The sequence below is a fragment of the Onychomys torridus genome, chromosome 23, assembly GCF_903995425.1.
Source record: "Onychomys torridus chromosome 23, mOncTor1.1, whole genome shotgun sequence".
Taxonomy (NCBI): Eukaryota; Metazoa; Chordata; class Mammalia; order Rodentia; family Cricetidae; genus Onychomys; species Onychomys torridus.
Genome location: NC_050465.1, coordinates 3285076 through 3307604, shown reverse-complemented (window position 1 = coordinate 3307604; position 22529 = coordinate 3285076). Strand labels below are relative to the sequence as shown.

General features: G+C 46.3%; 1 protein-coding gene across 1 annotated transcript in view; it reads right to left on the bottom strand.

Moving 5' to 3' along the window:
• The window catches only part of Inpp5d (inositol polyphosphate-5-phosphatase D), a 111010-nt gene that overhangs the window by 13438 nt on the left and 75043 nt on the right, over window positions 1-22529 (bottom strand). Inside the window, exons 10-19 of the mRNA XM_036173709.1 lie at window positions 15856-15962; window positions 13443-13545; window positions 11523-11719; window positions 10976-11093; window positions 9837-9933; window positions 9207-9345; window positions 7771-7879; window positions 7552-7640; window positions 4870-4951; window positions 1642-1731 (exon numbers count right to left, since the gene is read on the bottom strand). Of these exons, the coding sequence (XP_036029602.1) occupies window positions 1642-1731; window positions 4870-4951; window positions 7552-7640; window positions 7771-7879; window positions 9207-9345; window positions 9837-9933; window positions 10976-11093; window positions 11523-11719; window positions 13443-13545; window positions 15856-15962 (1131 nt within the window). The remainder of the gene's footprint in view (window positions 1-1641; window positions 1732-4869; window positions 4952-7551; window positions 7641-7770; window positions 7880-9206; window positions 9346-9836; window positions 9934-10975; window positions 11094-11522; window positions 11720-13442; window positions 13546-15855; window positions 15963-22529) is intronic.

Below are 22529 nucleotides of genomic sequence, written 5' to 3'. Positions count from 1 at the left end.
TGTTGGCCTTCAGCTAACACACTCATAATTGTGTTAATTTACACACCTCAAACTGGTTTTTTTTATCATGGTTTTTGTTTTGTAAGACAGGGTCTTATATATACCCCAAACTGGTCTTAAACTCACTATGTGGCTAAGAAAGGCACTGAACTTCTGAGCCTGTTGCCTCTGGCTCCTAAGTGCTGAGAGTCGAGGCATGCACCACTCACTACACTTGATTTGAACTGGTTTTAAGCAAATGTTCTGTCTTCCCATATAAATTCTTTTTTTGGTTTTTTGAGACAGGGTTTCTCTGTGAAACAGTCCTGGCTGTCCCAGAACTCACTCTGTAGACCAGGCTGGCTTCAAATTCACAGAGATCCACCTGTCTCTGCCTCCTGAGTGCTGGGATTAAAGGCATGCGCCACCACAGCCTGGCCCCATATAAATTCTAAGCCACTTGAGAGAAACCTCCACCAGGCCGGTCAACCTTCCTTCTTTCTTTTCTTCTATGCCCCACGGCACCCTGGCCAGACTCTGCTCACACAAATGTTCCATCACAGCTCAATACTGGTGACCGATATTTTCAAGCGTCTGCTATGTGCTGAGTCCCAGCAGAAGGAAAGCAAGCCTGAAAATGAAGATGCTCTACCCAGTGACCGAAGGAGTGGGGACCGAGGCTGCTCTACCAATGCTGCAGAACTCAGAGAAAGGGGAGGTGGGTGTGAGCGGGAGGAGGTGGAGCCTAAAGGCTAGCAAGCAGGTAGAACAAATGTGAAGACATGGGTGGAGAAGGGAGGTCACATCAGCCCACAGATGTTTGACCCAATGGTAGGGAGAAGGGCACCCCCAGGAAGACAATGGTTTAGTTTCATCTATATCTCTCAGCACAGAGGGCACAGAGTGAGACAGTTATTCTCTGCCTGTGTTTGGGTCCCTCACACTCAGGATCCCAGTAATCTATGGCACTGAAGTAAAGAGTGGGCAGAGAGGATGACAACATGGCTTCCTGACCACCTACAACAGGGCTGGATGGACTTGTTAACAGGCCACAGCCATCCTGTGCCAAGGGTAGCCTGGCAACCAGGGCTGGGCTGGGCAATTTGAAAACATAATAGCACCTCTAAACGTGAGTTTATTCCAGCTTCTCAGGTCTCATTCATCTGCCTCCCAGCTCCACAGTGTTAACCATCTCAACCTACAACGCACCTCCACAAACACTGGCTTAATAGTTTCTTTAATTAGAGTCAGTTTTTAAACTTGGATGTAATTAAGTAAAACATGCCACAACTGGAGGAAACTGAAGTACTTGCTTATCCATAAGAGACATATTTAAAACACACTAAGGTACACATATCATGAATAAACGTTCACCCATGTCTCCCCAGCCCAGAATCTTCGGTGTTAGCCCATACCTTGGTAAACACCAATGTACAAACTCCCATTTTTAACTATACCAAAACGAGTTTCAAAAGCAGGTTTTCTAGACTGAAACTGTGATGTGGCCTGGACATGAAGAGACCAGGTAGCCAGACTGTGGTCCTGTGGGAAGCATGGGTCCATATCTAACATGGACAACCGGTAGTTGTAACCGGAGAGTAAATGTTCTAGGACCCTTGACCTGAAAGAAAACAAGGAATGTTGGTGCTGCCCACTGCTTACCATTCTTGGAGACAAATTGTGACGTGACTCCTGCTTCAAAAGTGGCAAAGACGGGGCTGTGGTCACTTGTCATGATGTCACTGGTACTGCCTGCAAGGGAGGGAAGTTATTTCTAAGCAGGGATGGAGAAGGCCAGCAAACCCCAGAGCTGATCAATTTCCTCAGTGTGGCCAGCTAACACCAAACAGCAGGAATGAGCTGTCCAAATTCAGTCCATCCCAGACAGTTTCGAGCAAAGGATTCAGTGTTTTAAGAATGTGGATTTAGGGTATTTGCTTATGCAGCAATAGATAACTGATATACCTGATTACATTAACAGCTGGAAGAAAACCTGGGTTCTAAGTCTTCCCCTTATGCTCTAGACACACACTCTTTTTTCTTTGGCCTCCTTCCTGGCTTCCTCCACCTCCAACTCCTTAAACCCTCCTACTGTGTCCTTTGGTACTCAATAGCCTGTTAGCAAACTATTACGTTTTCAGCCTTCCATGGAAGACAACACAGCCTTATGTATAAGTTGGTTTCCTCTCTGGCCCTCACACACTGGGTGATATGTGGGATATGTGCCCTCCTCAATCCCAGCTGCCACTTCCAGACCCATCTCCTTCCCCTTTCCTAAAACCTGTACTATGGGGCAGTTCTGAAGGCCAAGGTTAGGGTCAAAAGGCACAGGGGCAATTCTCTGAGCCTCCACCATCATTTGGCCCTCTGCAGAGGCAGCTGACTGATGGAGACAGCTGGCATGAACTGAGACAGAAACTGAGAGGACCGCAGGGCTGGAGGACTTGGGAAGTAGGTATCCATATAATGGACTCTGTGTATTTCTCAGAAGAGGGTCACAGGGCTGAAGAGCTCAGGTGTGAGTGGGGCAGGCAAACAGGAAACATTCAGGGAGTCTGGGTAAAGGATGAGAAATGGGTACTTTCTGTCTTTGTTCACTTTGTCTGGTTGGTTTGGGTTGTACTAGGGATTGAAGCCGGGGCCTTATGCGTGCAGGAAAGTACTCTACCCCTGAGCTATATATATCTCCTGTCCCACTTTCAGGTTCTGAAGGCAGAACAGTGCCTTGGCTGAAGCTGTGAGTGTAAGAGATGTAAGAGTGTAAGCTAAGAGTGTAAGAGATGCTGCTGTACCACACATCTAAAGGTGCTGTAGAAAGTTCATCTAGTGAGGTCAGTTCTGGGCAACACAGATCAAGGCGGGAGGGCTGTAATGCATATGCTAAACTATCCTAGTGTGACAGTAGACATGAACAGATAAAGGGAGCAGAAACCAACTTCATCTGTGGGATCAGAGTTTAATGGTCTCCAGAGAAGGTGGGACCATAAGTCAGCTGCCAGACAGTGGCAAAACTCTTCCAACCTATTTCCTTACTCTGAGGGGTGGGTAGGTATGAGGGCTCAGCTGAACAGGTATGGGTCATGAACTGCATATCAGGGGTCTCTGGCTTGTGAATTGCTCATTCGTGGTGCATTGTGGGATGAGGGTTGAGTGCCATTGACTAGGCACTAGTCAAAGTGTGTGTGTGTGTGTGTGTGTGTGTGTGTGTGTGTGTGTGTGTAGATAACCCTGGAGGCTAGAAGAGGGAGGTGTATCTATTGGAGCTAGAGTTATAGGTAGATGTGAGCCATCTAGTAAGTACGCTGGGAACCAAACTCAGGTCCTCTGGAAGATCAGCAAGTACTCCTAAGTGCTGGGCCATATCTCTAGCCTTACAGTGAAATATTTTTAGGTCTCCCCAAATTCACATGAACACATTTAAGGATATGTATTGGGTTGAACCATCTGAATCCCTAGTAGTTGGCTGTTTTATACCGCAAAAACATAGCTTTTATATGACTCAAACTCCATATGATTCTTTTAAAAATAATAGTACCTGAAGGTCCTATTTATGCTATTAGGGAAGAAACATATTCAGCAATCTTACCTATCTGTGAACCCCGTGAGCTACAGTAACAACTGGCATGAAAGATATACCCACTGGTGCAGTAGTGGCGCAAATGTCATGGAGTAACCAACCTCTTTCTGACTGAATTTAAAACCCACACCCCAAGACAAAACTCATGTCTGTTCCTGTTATCTAGGCCAAAAACCTGTGACTGGCTGGACCACATGCTTTAGGGGAGAACCTACTACTATTATCCTGCTAAATTATCATAGTATTATATTGTCCTTTAAGATATTATCTTTATATCCCTAGATTAGTACATTTCAGCCCTCATCAGAGAAGCTTCTTTTTGCAGTAGATGGCAATTAACACAGAAACCCACAAGTAGTCAACATGCAGCAGAGAAAAAGATTATAGAGTGCTCAGTTCCAATGACTAAGGGACATAGATATCACACCTACACCCAGGCTCAGGGATCATTGCAGAAGAGGAGGTGTTAAGATTGTTAGAGTCAGAGGGAGTGGACAGATGCAGTGAAACATTTGTTAACTATGAGAGCAAACCAAAACAGCTGCGACTGCATGCACAAGGTCTGCACAAGATCAGGCCAGCTACGACTGCATGCACAAGGTCTGCACAAGATCAGGCCAGCTGGACTGCATGCACAAGGTCTGCACAAGATCAGGCCAGCTGGACTGCATGTACAAGGTCTGTACAAGATCAGGCCAGCTACGACTGCATGTACAAGGTCTGCACAAGATCAGGCCAGCTGGACTGCATGCACAAGGTCTGCACAAGATCAGGCCAACTGGAATCCCAGCACGGGTGGGGGAGGGGCTCACGAAGTCCCACCCCTAGCTGAGGAGCTGCTGACCATCGATGGCTGCTGGGGGAAGAACAAGACATTTTCTTCAGGGATTTGGTCTTTAAAAGGCTACCTATGTTCCAGTAGACGCTCCTACACCCACACACATACAGACAGCACTAAGTAGACTGAGTAGGTTTAAAAAGAGAGAGAAGGAGTGCATGCCAGGAGGGATAAGAGAGGGACTGGAGGGAAGGAAGTGGGGGAGGAAATGGAGGTGGATTTGATCAGAATACTTAACGACTGTATGAAATTCTCAATTAAAAGAAAAAAGAAAGAAGCTGCTTTTAGAAGTGCTTTATAATTTGACTATCTTTCTGAGCAGGGCTATATTTATTGCATTGCAGGCCAAGGAGGACAGGGATGTACCAACTCTTTCAGGATTCCTGATTGGGGCTCCAAGCACACTGAAGCCCCTCGATTTGCTGCTGTCCTCAGAACCCCAAACCTAGTCTGCATTCCCTAGTGCTCCACTCACCGTATGACTGGCAAACCACATGTACCAGGGGGTAAGACTTCCAGAGGACTCGGTCACACCAGGAGGGCAGGTTGTACTTCATCTGCAAAGCAACATCACTGTTTTATAGCAGGCACGCTACTTCCTTTGTTATTAGTTAAAAAAAAAAAAAGAAAACTACAATATTAACTGGGAAAATCTGCCATCCACAAATTCATCTATTGTTGGCTCTTTAGGGAACTTCCCTGCACGTCATTTTAAGCTATTTCAAACATATTTTATGTGTGTGAGTGTTTTGTCTGCATATATGTAAGTGCCCCACATGGGTACAGTGCCCACAGAGGTCAGAAAAGGGTGTTGGATGCCCTGGAGTTGGAGTTAGAGTCAGCTGTGAGCAGCCATGTAGGTGCTGGGAACTGAACTCAGGTTCTCTGCAAGATCATTCAGTACTCTTAATGACTGAGCCATCTCAGCCCTTTATGCTATTTTGTAACTGTTTCTTCTTAGGGTAGCATATAGATCAATGGGTTTCACCATGACATTTTCATATATGTACCATCGTACTGTGCCCATATTCATCCCTTAGTGCCCTCTCTTCTCCTTCCCCACCTCTTCTGGCTCTCTTCCTTCCCCCACCTCGCCTCCTTTCTGCTTTGATGGCATATGTATTATATGTGTGTGTTATATGTAAATAATATAAAAATATTTCTATATTTAAAAGTAGAAATAAGAATATATATTTAAATCTAAACTCTGCACATGAGAGAAAATGTGATATTTGCCTTTCTGAGACTGCTTAATTCACTTAAGCCTTAAACTCAGCAACTCTTTAAACTCTACTTTGGGCTCCACACCTTCAGATGTCCTGGAGTGCTGCTCATGAATGAGGTTAATTCACCTTGCACTGGACCCCTCTTCCTTCCAAGGACCCTCCAAGCTTTCATTGTCTCCTCCCCACAGGCCCAGGCAGTACCTAGATCTCATCCAGACAGGGCTCTGGGCCTTCTCTCTGCATCCTTAGCTTAAGCAGCTCTCTGTGCCCATCATCTGGTGCTGCTTATTCCTGGACTCGTCTAGGTTGATGGCCTTGGGTTGGACCCTATGAAAAGTGACCGACGTCCAGAACTTGTGCTTGGCTGGGCTCTCTCTAGTGGCTCCTTGAACTTGAAATATGTAACCCCTCTCTCCCTTCATACCTCCCTGTCCATACTCCCACTGCCTTTCAAGGCACCTCAGATGGCATCTTTAAGAAGCCTCCCCATCCTGCCTCTCCAATGGTTGTCTCCTCCTCTGCCTGCTCCTTGCGACATCACGCTAACTCCTGGGGTAGTCAGTTGCATGCTTGTCTTTTCTCTCCTCCTATAGACAGCCCAGGGCCAATGTTCTTTCAGTTCTGACCTCTCACCACCCAGGAGAGCTCTTTGAATAAATGAATATATTATTGAATCTTTCCCCAAATGCTGTTCCTTTCAATAGGAGTGGTCTTGTTAATATATTATAGTCACTCTGTGATCAGTTTAGTTAGACTTAACTATGGAGAACTATAATGCTCGGAAGTCCTTATAGGTTCTGATAGGCCCTGTAGCAAAGAGACCAGTCTTTTTTTTTCTCTTCTTTTTTTTTTTAAAGATTTATTTATTTATTTATTATACAGTGTTCTGCCAGCATGTATGCCTGCAGGCCAGAAGAGGGCGCCAGATCTCATTACAGATGAATGTGAGCCACCATGTGGTTGCTGGGAATTGAACTCAGGACCTCTGGAAGAACAGCCAGTGCTCTTAACCTCTGAGCCATCTCTCCAGCCCCTAAGAGGCCAGTCTTGCTGGTGTTGTTTTGGAGCCTAGCCATCTAGTCCAGGCTGGCCTTGAACCTAAGATTTTCCCGACTAAGCCTCTCAAGTAATGGGATAACAAGCATGCACCACCACACTCAGGTGCATGGAAACCTGTCTAATGTCAGCTAACAGAATTTGGGGGTGGGAGACTTTGGTTGTTTTGGTCTTTTAAAATAGTTTTTCAGGGGTGTACTGAGAGCTCAGTGGTTAAGAACTCCGGTTGATCTTGCAGAAGGCTGTGGGTTTGGTTCCCAGTACCTACATGGCAGCTCACAACCATTCAAAACTCCCATTCCAGGGGATCCAACACCCTCTTCTGGCTTCTGTGGGCACTGCATGCATGTGATTCATGCAGGCAAAAACACCCACCCACATAAAATAAAAATAAACAAATCTTTAAAACTAGCCTTTCTATACAGTTAAGAACCAACACTAAAATTCTCTCAGCATCTTAGGATAGGACCATTACTAATTCAGCTTTTTGTGTGTGCGAGTTGGTGGCAGTTTTTGCACGTGAAAGTTTTATTAGAAACAGTCTAATCAAGCCCAGAGTGGCCTCAAACTCACTAGCAGTCAGGGATGAATGACTTTGGACTCCTGATCCTCTTGCTTCCATCTCCTGAGTAGTGGGATAAGAGGTGCATGGTACCATGCCTGGCTTGAGGCTGGAGACGGAATCCAGGGCTCTGTGCACACCAAGCAAGCACTCCTAACTGAGGTGATCCCCAGACCTGCACGTGCATCCTAATTTCTGTTTTTGTTGCTGCCTACTGATGGAAGATGTGTCCCACTTTCTAGGAACCACCATGGAACGGTGAGTTGGGTAAAGGAAGTGGGAGGGGCTGGGAGCTGCTTCCGGGAGGACTTACCCCTGTGGCTTTCTGCTTCGTGTAGGCATACTTGTCCCGAGTCAGTCTTTCGAATCTGTAGGTGGGGGCGAAGGTGATCTCCTCCTCCTCTGAAACAGACACAGGGCCCGCAGTTTGGCTTCCCCATACCTCCAGGCCAGCTCCCCTCCCCCTGTTAGGTCATTCAAGCAGAGAGAAGACAGTGGGGAAGGGTGCAAAGGAGAGACAGTGTGCTCTCACCAAAGTGCAGGAAGACCTTCTGTTCCTTCCTCTCCAGGAGCAGTTGGTCATGGGCCAGCAGATCTGAATACTGCTGCTGCTTGATCTTCTGGATGATGGCCTCTGCCTCCTGGAATGGAGACCTGCCAGGTCAGACCCCATTCCTCACCACACTTCCCACTGATCACACCAAGGCCTAGGCCAGCAGTCTCAGTTGCTGTAAGGATAAGGAATGCCTGGAAAGGCTGTACCATCACCATAACTAGCTCCAGGCTAGCCCAAATTTGCATATGGAATCTGTTGTTCTTGCATACTGGCTTTTAAACACCATTGTTAGTAATACTTCATGAGACAGGTAGAGTGTTTCCTTTGCTTTCTCTGGCTCTTTCTGTGAGAACAAGGGCATCCAGCTGTAAACCCACAGGTGGGAGGGCATTCCTGGCTCTGAGGCCTTCAGCATCACCCTCCTTGAGACCCACTCAGCAAGAATTGGTGCTAGCCTTGGTGTCTAGCAGGCCTCCCTCCTGTCTACTTCCCTGTGACTTTGAACCAGGCTCCGGGCTCTAGCCCAGGTGAGTGTGGAGCTATGGCAACCCTTCCCACATCTTCGCATACCTGCCTATTCACTCTCAGGGAGGAAAGATGTCACCTGGGGATCTCTGGTGAGGAAGGGTTGGTGACTGGCTGCAGACACCCAGTCTACACAGCTGTGATGGTGGCTGAAGACCCAGAGATAGCTCAGGGGTCCCAGGAGAAATGCTTGAGATAAAGGGAAACCAGAGGTTCCACCACAACTATAAACCATGTGTCATCTCCTCTCAGCGATCCCTGGCCTCTCTGTGTGCTTGATTGTAAAATAGGGTCAGCTCCTGCTGTGTGCCCTTTGTCCTCACAGGACGAGAGTGTGGGAATGCACTAAAGTCCCTCAGTGGGAATGAAACAGGCTGCTAACTCCGACTTCTAGACAGAAGGACACTCACTGTGCCACCCCACACTGTCTCCAGCTTCAACTTTTATGAGCATGAAACACAACTGTGTGGGCTCTAGACTCATCCTGGGGTCACATCTGTTGGTCCCCTTCCTGCAGGCAGGCAAGCAATGCCTTAGACCCACTAATGATCCCATGGTTGGTTGAGATAAGTGAGTTGCTCCCCCAAGATGCCTGTGCTTCCTCACCAAGCCAGGCTGCTGCTGGCTGGCTGTAGGCAGACTGCAGGGACAGTGGCAGTGATGAGGGGTGGCCACTGAAGTCCTGGGGCAAAGTAGACACAATCAGAAGGGAACTGTAAAGAAAGACAGAGGCTCCATGACAGGAGCTGTATTGAGCCCCAGAGAGGAGCCGCTGCCTTAGCCTGGTTCTGAGTGTTCATGTGTCTCTTTGCTCATCTGTCTGTCCTGAGCAGACTCTTGGGAAGCTCTGTCCCCATACAGCTCCGCTCAAGGCGGATTCTCCTTACCCAGGTGGGCAGCTCCACACGGTAGTTGAGATCGCCAAGCCAGAAGAGGTGGGTGAAGCGGTGAGTGATGTTAAACGGGCTTAGCTTCTTGTCTCCCAGGGCCAGGAACCGCAGGATGTTCATGTAGTTTTGATTTCGCCTAATTCAGGGAAACAAGGACCTTCTAGCACATTTAGCTCTGGGGTACGGTCCTCACTCTGCTATGGCAGGAAGTCAGGGGTGATGTGGGAAACAGATGTAGACTGCAGTTCAGTCTCAGTGGGCACCTGAGCATACCTGGGAGACCCAAGTCGGATCACAGAGTCTAGATCCCAAGCAGGAATCTACCCATCAGGAAATAGGATCAGTAAATGTACTAGAGGGCTATGGTCACAACAGGATTGCCTGCAGACAGAATGAGCTTTGGGCTATAAGATGCTCCTATATAGGAGTGTTTTCCTTTAGAAATGGACCAGGTTTAAGGGGCCTATTAGGTTAATGACATAAGTATCTTTTCTGTCCTCCAGATGAGAGTCACATATACCTGAGGTCTGTACTATGCTATAGTTGTCTTTGTTTAGACAACAGAGGTCCAGAAAGTCTGAGGCTGAGCAAGCCATCCGGGTGTGTGGAGGGCATGGGAGCCATTACCTGAGTTTCTTTTCACTTCCAGAAGTCAAGTGGCTGTTAACAAACCCCAAGGAGGTTCCATTGAACATGAAGGACACCCCCACAGCTCCCTTGTTTCCTGAGGGGAGAAAGAAAAGAAGCAGAATGTCAACCAGGCAGGCTTGTTAAGGGGTCGGAAGTTGAGGTGAGGTGAAGGGCACTAACGGTATTAAAAAGGAGTAAGAGAAGCAGACTGAGAAAAGAGGGGAAGGTAGACAGGTCACAATGGGCAGGGCATGCGGGAGATGGGCAGATGGTAGCAGCCTTGTGATTTTTCTACAGAAAACAGAGGAAGAGGATGTTGCTGTCATCCATTTCTGGGTATGGGATGTTGGGGTCACTGTACTGAGCAGATAGGGGACAGGGAGGAACACAGCAGCCTGAAACCTTGGGATTTGGGGGGTGCACCCCCCAGCTAAGTAAACTGATTATCTACTCAGGGTCTCAAGCGGAATAAAAAGCCTTTACCCCCACTCTGTTTCTCCTTCACTCCCTTCCTCCCTCTCCTCTCTCTTACACACACACACACACACACACACACACACACACACACTCACACCTTGTTCATGTTTTAATTTATTTTTATTTTACGTTAGTGTTTTTAAAGTATATTCCCTAGGTCAGCATACCAGCCCCAGGGAGTACCCTGGAGAGGCAGATACCAGATGCCTAAACCAGAGATTCTAGGGCTTAAAAATATGTGCTTGACAAACCCTAGAAGACAAAGGGTTGGTAGACAGGGGGCACCACCAACCAAAATAGCATATATATATATTTTTGGGGGAGGAGAGAATATCTGTTTAATTTTCTTTTGGTGCTCAGGACCCAACCCAGGACGCTGCATACACTAAGCAAGCACTCTACCATGCGGTTCTGTATGGAGGATCAGATCTAGGGCCAATGGCATTTTGGAAACCACCCGAGACTTACTAAGTCAGGATCCACATTTTAACCAGTTCTCCAGAGCTGGTATAGACCCTGGATGAGGTTTTGCAGGGGAAACCATTCGGATATGCTAAAGACTAAGGGTTCCTAGGACAGGCCTCTCAGGGTTTAATCTGGGGACATTGCCAAGGGAAGGAAGAGGTGCAGCACGGGACTGGGACCCCCTCTATGCTCACCCAGGGTGTTGGCGATGCCTGTCTTCACATTGTCAGTGCAGATGTGGCTGATCCGATTCTCATGCTCTGGCTTGGCAAGCACCACTATGCGAATGTTCCAGAGTGTGTGGATGGCAACCTGGTGGTGGTAGTGGTGGGAGATGATGTTGCAACATCCGGCTGGGGTGTAGTGTGGGAACCCTGAGAACCCCAAAGGGATTCACCCCAGCTCTCACCCTGAGAGTAAGATACCCTGTCTGTAATCCCTAGCTTTCAGGGGGAACTTCTAACGATGCCTAAGAATGAGACAAAGTACCTCACAGATGAAACCTGGGGCTGAAGATACTTCCAGGAAGTAAATACTATCCTTTTAAGTGGGTGTGGGGAAGGTGGAGGACTCAGGACCCTATCAGCTTCTGAGGATGGCACCTGGATGCATATCTTTAGCTCTGAAAACTGGGGGAAACCACTGAGCTCCTATACATATTTGGAAGTATCTTGTCTGACTTTCTGAGATGCTTGGAAAAGCATGTTGTCTTTCCCACCCAGGGCTGGGCCAGCAGCTCACTGTTTTAAATGTCATGCTGGTGACTTCTTGCAGGGAGTGCCTGAGTATCTCCAGCCACTCCTTCTCTCCAAGGGGGTCCTCTTGGGTGCCAATCACGTAGATGTCATGGGGGATATAATCAGCAGAGTCATCCCGCGTCTTTCCCTGCCCCTTGGAGAGAAACCAGGACGTGATCTTCTTGGGAGGGGGTGCGTTACCTTCAACAGCAAAACCCAACACCAAGTGAGTCAAAGGCATGTCAGGTCAAGGGCATCAGGGGGATTCAAAACAGGGGTTGGGGGAGGATCACATAGTTACAAAAATCTCTGAGGCAAATGCCCTAGATGAAGAACTCAGTGCTGAGATCACCTTACATGTCAACTGTGGTCAGAACTCAGTGAGATCTTGTAAAGATACTATTACATTCCCAAGAATGGAACTCTGGGAGGTCCTCTAGGAGCCCTGATCTAACAGGTACCAAACATGTCTAGGCTCTAGGGTGGCAGTAACACATGAGACGTGGCCCTGTCACTCAGGAGTTTACAATTCCAATGGTGAGTGACATGTTCAAGATGGAGGCTTCTATCCCACTGCCAGGAAACACCAAAGGCTTTCTGGAAGGAAGTTCCATTCAGCTAAGAACTGAGATGATGAGGTCCTCAGCAGAGAAACAGGAAGAGCATGCAATGTTCCTCAGCTTCCATTTTGAAAAATGGGTAGGAGCAATTCCTCCAAGGAAGGATGGGAGGTCTACTTCTGGAGATGCCTTAAGGATGGGTAGATAGATATTCTCCCCATACTCCAAAGGGGTGTATGTCTCTTGGCTAACAGAGAGACAGGAAGCCAAGAATCCGAATAATAATCACTGCAAACTCTACTTCCCAGCGTTCTCAGTGACCACATATAGAGACCTTCCCATCCTGCCCACGTGCAGCAGGGCTCCAGTTTGCTCCACCCATGTGTCTTCTCCCAGAAGGGCACCCCTGCCCTGTACAGTGGAAAGACCCTACCACGTCCAACCAAAAGAACTCTTTACAGACAGACAAGAAAACTAAAAATTTCCCTGTGTCACATGCATGAGCCCTTGGGAGAGAGAGCCTAAGGAGTTAATAATAGTCTAAGATACCTGTTAAATTTGAATTTCTGGTAGATGGGTGATTTTTAGAATAAGTATTCCTCATAAAATGGTTGTCTGTCTAAGATTCAGATTTAATTGGACATCTTCTAACTATTTCTAGCTCAATATTTATACCAAAACATTATATAGTATAACTGACAATTAGTATAATGTACATATTTAATATAATATTACGTGATAATATATAAATAATGGTATATATATATATATATATATATATATATATATATATATATATATCCCAATATATATTTTGTATTTTAGCTTTTATTTCTAGCTGAGTACTTATACCAAATAATTATTTAAATATTTCACTTACATATTTATCATATGGAATATATTACCATATATATTTGCTGTTTATTTACTTCTAGCCACACACCTATGCTAAAAACTTATATATTATTTACACAGAATTTAAACTGAGGGCCATTTACCTATCTATCCATCTACCCACCCATCCATCCATCTATCCATCCACTGATCTTTCTATCTCTCCCCTCACCTCCTCCTTACATATAAACCAGGGTCAGACTTCTTTCTTCAAGACCTGGGGTCCTTTGGCAAGCTACAGAGTTGTCTACTGTGGCTACTCTTGGGGTGCACTAGTTGTAAAGCTCATTTTTCTTATTGATCATCATTGGACAAAGGTAGAATTCTCTAGAAAAGAGGTCGTACAGATGGGGCCAAGACCAGGACTATGAACGAGAGGTGGAGGCATCTCCTTGCGCCACTTGCAGATGCTGAGGCAGGAAGGTGGACCCAAGCAAAACTGGCAGGAGGGAGGGGGCCCAGGGACCCACCCATGTTCCAAGTGCCGATGAAGATGGTGATCATGTCAGGCTCCGGCTGCTCCGAATGCTTGTTCTTCATCTGCTGCAGCAACTGGCAGAAGCCTTCCCTCTTCTGGAGGAGGAAGGGCAGACACACTGAGAAGGACCTCCACCTCCCTGCACATTGGCTTCTACAAAGGATGTGGTCAGCTTAAAAACACTGAGGGGGTGTTCTACATATATATGCATGTATGTATGTATGTGTGTGTATATATACAGAATGTAAAACGGAATATATATGTAAAATATATATAAGACTGAGTTATATATATATCTGTAAACAAGAAGAGCAGCCACCTGGAGCGGGGTGCTGTTTCAAGCCCTGAGCATGTGGCTTCTAGGACCCAGCTATTCTTCTGCAAGGGTGTGATTTGAAACCAAAAATTAGTAGCTGCACCAAGATCCAACCACATCAGGGTACTGCAGCGTGTCCGTTAAGTAGGGGACTTAGGCTGTACACCATTCCTAAGCTAGAACCCCACAGAGTTTAAAAATTATGGTACAAAAGTACACTAGCAGCAGAGAAGTGGCCATGATATATTAGTTATGAGAAGCTACTTGGTAAATATGGTCTGAGTGCTACCACTTCACTATCATCTTAAGAAAAAACACGCACAGGGCATAGGAATTCATGCCTTTAATCCCAGCATATGGGAGGTTGAGGTTAGAAGGCTGCCGTGAGTTCAAGGTCAGCCTGTGCTATATAGTGAGTACTAGGCCAGATAGGGCTACATTGCAAAATCCTGTCTCAAAAAAGCCCAAACCAAAGCAAAGCATAAAAACAAACAAAAACTCCATATGACACCCTGGAAAGGGATAGTCCAGAGTCAGTTAGTGGTGAGTGCTGTTTTTATTTTAAACTTTTGACTTTTGTATTTGATACTTAAAAAAAAAAAATCAATGAGACTGAATTACTTACTCAATAAAAGAAAATTTAAAGAAACTAGGGCCAATGCAATGGCCTGGCAGGTGAAGGCATTTGCTGTGGAGCTGAGTTCAATCTCTGGGACTCATATGGTAGATAGAGAGAACCGACTTCTGTCCTCTGAACCCTACACATGCCCTGTGGCACGTGCAAGCCTCACTTTCAAGTACATAAATCCAACATTTTTTTTAAAAAAGAAAATTTAATGGAACTAAGCAAAGACAAGAGAGTCTATCAAGACAAGAGTCTCCCTAATTTTCTGCATGTGTTTTTCCTGTGGTCACAGTGGGGCACGAAGCTGACTTGTCCCTCTCTTTGTCAAGGGGGCTGTTGTCCATAGGGCAGCTGGTCTTTGAGAGCACACACAATTTCAATGTAGTGCAACAGGAAAGGCTGATGCCTGGTGTCCCTGGTTACAAAGCCAGCAATTTTATACGATCCAGCCTCATGACTGAGACTCTCATGACTGCCCACTCCAGAACCCCAGCTCATCAAGACCTAACAGCGGCTTCTTTACTGAAGCCGGTCTTCAGCTGAGGCTGGCAAGAGCCTGTGTCTCAGCCCTTACGATTGGGCAGCCACTAGGCAGAAGGAACTAGTTTTGGATCTGTGCTCCTGAAGACCAGAACACCGCCCAGCTGTGTGACCTCTCTCTACTTCCTGTCGTCTGTCTGTACTCCCTCACCCCTGTTCCTGGCAGCCCATGCCTGCCACCGTTCCCTCATACTCACTCCCAGGACAGGAGAAAGTAGATGTCTGGGGAACTGGGCGGGAGTTACCTCCGTGAGCCTGTACTAGGACGCGCCCCCATTAGCTTGTCTCTAGCATCTGACATGCAGGGTCAGCCACACATGTCAGGGTACACACCCTATCTGCTCTTCTATCCATTTTTCATGCCTCATACAAATGGTACTGATGAGCATGGCCAGCAAAGCCTCTGTGTGGGATTCAGACCATTTGGGGTGACTTCTGAGGTGAGCCATCAGAGGGCAGAGAACCACATCCAGGGGTTTTCTCATGGCCCACAGTGACTCTTCCTCTGTCAGCCATGATGGCAGAGGCATCTTACTTCCACAGAGTGGGGCAGAGTTTCAAAACAGAAGTCTTCACAAGGAAGTATTGGTCAGGACTCAGATTTAAATCCAAAGCTGACCCAAAGGGCTCCTAAATCTAGCCAAGAGACTCCATTACTAGAAGCCTCCTAGCCAGCTCAGCACTGGGCATGAGGCAGGGGATGCCTTCTCTCAAATGGAAGACAGCACTCGTGATCCTGGGACAGTGGAACTAGAACTTGGCAAATCCCAGCTGGCCCAGAGCCTGACCACCTAAGCTCAGCTTCCCAGCTGTGGAAAGGGTGCTCTACAACCCAGGGAGCTAATCACTGCACTCCCTAGCACATCACCGTCCTCCAGACACATGTCCCTTCTTGTTCTCCATTAGATATCTATTATCACTTACTTTAGAGTCAGAAAAAACATATTCCTTCCTCAGGATTTTCTCCTTCTCTGTCTCCACCAAAATCACCAGCTTGTTCAGAAACTTCTGGGACTTGATGAGCTGGAGGACTTCAGAAAACCAGAGGTTCATTGAGTCATTATCTGCTCCTTCAACATTTCCAATGTCCACTGCATTCTAGGCACCCAACCCTCGACCCGACCCTCCCAACCTGGGCTAAGCCCTAGGGACACATTCTTGAGAAGTGTGGTACCCACAACCGTCTAGAAGTGGCTTCACTACACAGACTGTGTAGGTCTACCCAACCTTTGATCTTTTTCTCTCCATGCCACTCTGCTTCCCCATCTCCTGTTTCACTTAATTTGTGAAAAACTCACATAAAAGTTGTACTTTCGCCGGGCATTGTGGTACACGCCTTTAATCCCAGCACTCGGGAGGAAGAGCCAGGTGGATCTCTGTGAGTTCGAGGCCAGCCTGGTCTCTAAAGTGAGTTCCAGGAAAGGCACAAAGCTACACAGAGAAACCCTGTCTCGAAAAACAAAAAACAAAACAAAACAAAACAAAACAAAAAAAGGTGTAGTTTCATTTCTTATCAAAAGTTGAAGGGCTAGGGAGGTAGCTCAGCAGGTAAGAGCATATACTGCTCTTTCAGAAGACCTGAGTTCAATTCCCAGCGCCCACATCAGGCAGCTCACAACTACCTATAATTCCAGTTTTAGGGGGAGGTGACTCCTCTGGTCCCTTAGGGGCATCTGCACTCTTATACACAGTCACATACACACAATTGAAAATAATAAAGATAAAATTAAAAATGAGCAAGGCAGTAGTGGCGCATGCCTTTAATCTCAGCATTTGGGAGGCAGAAACTGATGGATCTCTCAGCTTGAGGACAACCTGGTCTACAGAGCGAGTTCCAGGATAGTCATGGCTACACAGAGAAACCTTGTCTCAAAAAAAACAAAAACCAAAAAAAAAAGAAAAAGAAAAAAGAAAAAGAATTAAATCATTCCATAATTATCTTTTCCTTTAGTTAATAGTATCTTTCCTCTCCACCTCCTTCCAATGTCCTACCCCCTAAAGGCAGTTAATTTCAAGTTTCTCAATTAACTCTTTGGAAATTTATCACATTTCTTGTTTCTTTTTCATTTTAATTTTTAAAATTTTATGTGTGTGGTTATTTTGCCTGCTTGTAAGTCTGTGAACCACATACATGCAGTACCCTTGGAGACCAGAAGGGGGCATTAGATTTCCCCTCCCACACCCCACCCCCCCCCCACCCCAACCATGCTTGACCAGAGCTACAGATGGTTGTTAGCCATCATGTGAGTTCTGGGAATTGAATCCAGGTCCTCTGCAAGAGCAGCAAGTGCTCTTAACCCCCAAGCCCACTCTCCAGGATTTAAAAAAAAAAAATCCTCAGCGTCCTGATCTTGAGGTTTCATTTGAAAATATTCTCTGGGGTCAGGAGACGGCCCAGTGAATAAAAGCATTTGCTTTGGTGACCTGAATTCCAATTCGAGAACTAAGAAAAATCTAGATTCAGTAGCATGCTGTGTTCCTCTAGGGAGATGAGAGGTGGAGATAGAATTACCTAGAAACTCTGGAGCCAGCCAGGGGTATACACCGAGTGGTAGAAATGAAGTAGAGGGCAGGACTGACTCCTGGAAGCTGTCCTCTGACCACCACACACACACACACACACACACACACACACACACACACCATACACACATGTCCATACACACCATACACACATACGCAGCACAGAAAACGTTTCCTATTACATATTAGCTTTCTACTGCAGAAGATGAAGGTTTAGTTGGTTTTTTGGTTGTCGTCATTGTTGATACATACATCCTCGTACTCCCCTCTGACTCCCTACTGAACATAATTTCAGTTTCCCTGTCATCTTTCCGACACCATGTTTTGCTAAACACTCCATGCTATGTCGCTGTGACCATAACGAGGCTCCTGACAGACCACCCTAGTCTTTTCCTTTGCTCTTCTTTTCCCGAGTTGGGCTCAAAAACCTCCACCCTTAGCTGAGGAACTATTGATAGGCAGCTGCTCGCGGGGAGAGAGCCAACTTTCCTTAAGGGTACGGCCCCAGGTAGGCACAAGACCCTGGGGATGGTCTCACCCCCAGGAGCACCTGGGCAGCACCAACGGGACCGACTCAGTCAGAGGACATGAAGTTGGGAGGAGGGCTGGGTGGGGGTGGATCTAAGAGGCATTAGGGAGGAGTGTGAGGTGAGCATGATCAAATACACTGTAGACATGTATGAAATTCTCAAGGAATAAAAACACTGTGTTAAGCTTTTCCTGGGTTCTAGTGGCCCTGCTCTCTTCTTTTTGGATGGTGCTGCGGGTCACGCTGCACACTGAGCTACCATCCTAACCCTGTGCTATGTGCTTTCCTGATTCAAATCCCCTTCCCATTTGTAACACTCATTCCCACGTGACTAAGGACTTCTCTGCTGTCTGTGTCCTGCGACTAAGCACTTTCTCAGAACCTCTAGGTCTGGTGACTTTGAGGCCTGATGAGAACTGCCTTCTTCAATACCCTGGAATCTACTCCTTTGCCCCTCTTGTGAGGCCCTCTTTCTCATGTTCCATGTCACCCTCTTCCTTTGTTTACGTCTTCATTTTGACACAGTAACATCCCTAGTAGCTTTCTAAGAACTATTATCTGAGAACTGTCTGACTTTTAAATTAGCATATATTAACATATTCATTCATTGTAACATCTTCATTCACGCACATGATGTACTTAGATCATTACACAGTTACTCCATGTTGCCTGCCTCTGTACTCCATCTTGGTCCCCTTTTCCCTCAGTAGTCCTCTCTGCCTCTCTGTCTGTTGTCTGTCTCTGCCTCTCTCTCTCCCTCCTTCTGCTCCCTCTCTTCCTCATTTCCAGTTCCATCCATTTTCCTATAAATGGTATCTCATTGTTCTTCATGGCTGAGTAATATCCATTCCATCACGTACAGGAACATTTTCTTCATTTGCTGATGGGCACCAAGGCCAATTCCATAACTTGGCTATAATGAACGTGGCTACTATCAACACGGGTGTGTAGCTATCACTGTGATATTAATCCTCTGTCAGATGAACGGCTGGCCAAGGCTTTCTCCCATTCTGTAGGCTGCCTCTTTACTCTGTTAACTATTTCCCTTGCTGGCCAGAAGTACTTTAGTTTCATATACTCCAATTTGTCAATTTTTGCTGTTTCCTGAGCTACTGGAGTTCTTTTTGGGGAAGTCTTTACCTGCGGCTAGGCCTTGTAGCTGACACCATAATACCAGCCCTTGGGAGGTAAAGACTAGAGGATGAGGGGTGAGTGCCTGGGCCCCATGAGGCCTGGTTTTCCTATTTTCCTCTAGCACTTGCCTGACATGTATAGGACCTTGTGATCCTCATGACTGCAAAACTAAGTAAACAACCAACCAACCAACCAACCAACCACCCACCTCGAGCACTGAGTCTCTAATCAGAGTCCCTGGTAGACGTGTCACAGCTAACAGAGGTGGAGGGTTGAGTATGTCCTTTTATGGCTCTAGTGGGAAAGCGTCTAGAACAATGGTTCTCAACCTGTGGGTCATGACCCCTTTAGGAGTCAAACAACCTGTACCTAGTTGCCCAAGATCATTGGAAAACACAATATTTACATTATGATCCATAACAGCAGCAAAATTATAGTTATGAAGTAGCAACAAAAAATTACGTTATGGTTGGGGGTCACCACAACCTGAGGAACTCCCCACTGTTGGAGGTGCCTTCTCTGTTGTGCTGAAACACTTGGGACATTCTCAACCTGCATATGGGTGTTGTTCAGTGACTTGCTTTTCTGGGGTCTTTGATGAGTTTTTATCTTTCTCCTCATTTTTTTTAACTAATGCTTGTGGGGGTGAAGTCCCTGGGCCGACGCATCAATTAGAAAAGCACGCTATGTGCAACAGCGCATGTCAGAAGACTGAGTGAGGAACACCACCATCGGGTCAAGTTTGAGGCCAGCCTGAATGGCATAGTGAGTTCCGGGCTAGCCCAGGCTAGCTCAGGCTAGCCCAGAGTCATTAGACTCTGCCTCAGAAGATGAAAATAAAACGAACCCACCTATGAGACCTTCCCTCAAATTTACCTTTTTACTTTCTCAATGTTTTCATTCTATTTTTGGCAGGACTATTATGTGGCCTCACATACAACAGACACGCACTCTACATTCTCTGGCTTTTTAAATTTTTTATTTTAAAAATCTATTTATTTCTTTGGATTTTTGAGACAAGGTTTTGTACAGCTGAGGCTGGCTTGAACTCCTGATCCCCCTGTCTCTGACCCTTGTGCTATGCTGAATGGTTGTTCCTTTTTCTTTCCTCTTTCTGTTAATTTAAAATTTTTTAATTAAAAATTCTGTTTTTTTTCCCTTTGAGACAGGATCTCTCTCTATGCAGTCCTGACTATCCTTGAACTTTCTACATAGACAAACCTGTCCTTAAACTCACAGGGATCCATCAGTCTCTGCCTCCCAAATGCTGGGATTAAAGGCATATAACACCACTCCTAGCTTTAATTAATTATTTAAATTAAATTTTTTTTTTTTTTTTTTCGAGACAAGGTCTCTCTGTGTAGCCCTGGCTGTCCTGGAACTTGCTCTGTAGACAGACTGGCCTTGAACTCAGAGATCCACCCGCTTCTGCCTCCTGAGTGCTGGGATTAAAGTCACATGCCACCACCACACAGCTAATTTAAATTTTTATTCAATGTGTATGAGTGTTTCGCCTGCATGTATCTGTGCGCAGAATGTATGCAAAGCCCATTTGGTTTGGTAGCAGAAGAGGGCCTTTGGTCCCCCAGAACTGGGGTCACAGATGATTGAGACCCGTCGTGTTTGTGCTGAGCCAAACCTGGGTCTCCTGAAAGAGCGGCCAGTGCTCCTGGCTGCTGAGCCGTCTCTCCTGCTTATTTCAGTCTCACGTCCTTATCTCATCTCCCAGTCTCCTTGTGTCCGTGTAACTCATGCCCTCAAGTCCCTTCATTCAGTTTTGTCAGTTGTCCCACGCTCCCTTCACAGCTGCCAGCTCAGAAGAATAAAATCTTGAGCCATTTCCAACTAAAGACAGGTTTCAGTGAAGAAGCCACCATTACATTTTTGTGAGCTGAAGAGGAGCTGACTGAGATTTGCAATTTTGAGGTTGAATTATGAAATTTCTGGTTTCTGTAGGGTCTGGAATAGTCAGCACTGGTCCTTTCGTATGACACAAGACAAAGGTTGTGTCCCCTCATTTAAAGTGTAGGCTGGAGAGGCTCAGTGGTTAAGAGATATCTATGTCTGTAGAGGACACGAGCTTGGCTGCCAGCACACACACACACACACACACACACACACACACACACACACACACACACACACAAATGTAAGTTTATAAAAAGGAAAGTGTAAGCTTCCCAGGTGCTGAGATTGTAGATGTGTACCACAACATCCAGCTTGCACTATTACTGCTGTTAATTAATTTTTTTTTGAGATAAGGTCTCATTACGCAGCCCTGACTGACCCAAGGATCACTATGTAGATTACACTGGCCTCAAATTCATGTTCTGCCTTCCAAGCATTGGGATTAAGAGGCTGTACCACCATATGTAGCCTCACACTATTACTCTGAACAGCATCTGGGAGGGTACAGTCCAAGGTCATCTGGCAACATAGGATTTTGTCTTAAATATTAGCTTATTTGTATTTTCTGCTTTCTTGAAACCAATGAGATAGAGATTACATATGGAATGCAGGTGGTGTCAGGAGCATCGGGAATTCTAGACCAGCCTTAGCTACGCAGTGAATTCAAAACTAGCTTAGAAAACATGAGCCTCTGTTTAAAACAAAAAACAAAAAACAAAAAAACCCAACCAACCAAATAATCCACAGAAAGGAAGCCTCTCTCTCTGTCTCTCTCTCCCTCCTTCTCTTTCTCTTCCTCCTCTCTCTCACATTTTCCTTTTGTATATTTATTTTGGTTGATATAGAAAGCTACATATACATAATGGCACACAGGAGGCTCTGAAACACGGGTACAGTGTGGAATGGGCGTCTCTGTCTAAGTAGCATGGGCAGTAAATCATGTAACAGTGGCCACGGCACCTAGCACCAAAACCCAGTTCTCAGCACTTCTCAGGAGTTCAGTGTGACCTCATTAGCTGTCACCGGTGGCAGCTGCAATGGATCTCTTGACCTACTCTCCTTGCTCGAGTGGCATGTACTTGTCTAAGCCAGCCTCTTCTGGCACAGGCTTCCTGCTCAAACCATCTGTCGCTCCCCAACTGGACACTGTGAGGCCGAGCCCTGGCCTGATGCCTTGAGCTCAACTCTGTGACTGCCGGGCAGCTTCCTACTCCAGAGGCTCTCTTTCCGGATTCATCTCCCCACCCTCCACCCCCATTCCACTCTGTCCTTAGAGCAGCATGGGAGGATAATTGTCAGTATCACTGCTGGCAGTAGCCAATTGCACCAAGCACCCTCTCCACCCTAGGCACCATGTTTTGATCGTCACCCTTTTAACCCTTATAGCAGCACTACAAGATGCAAGTGAGGAACAGAGAGAAGGCACCAAACCACATCACAGTGGCTGAGCTGGGAACTCAGCTCTGGACTTCTAATACTGCTTGTGGTGTTTATTGATGGGTCT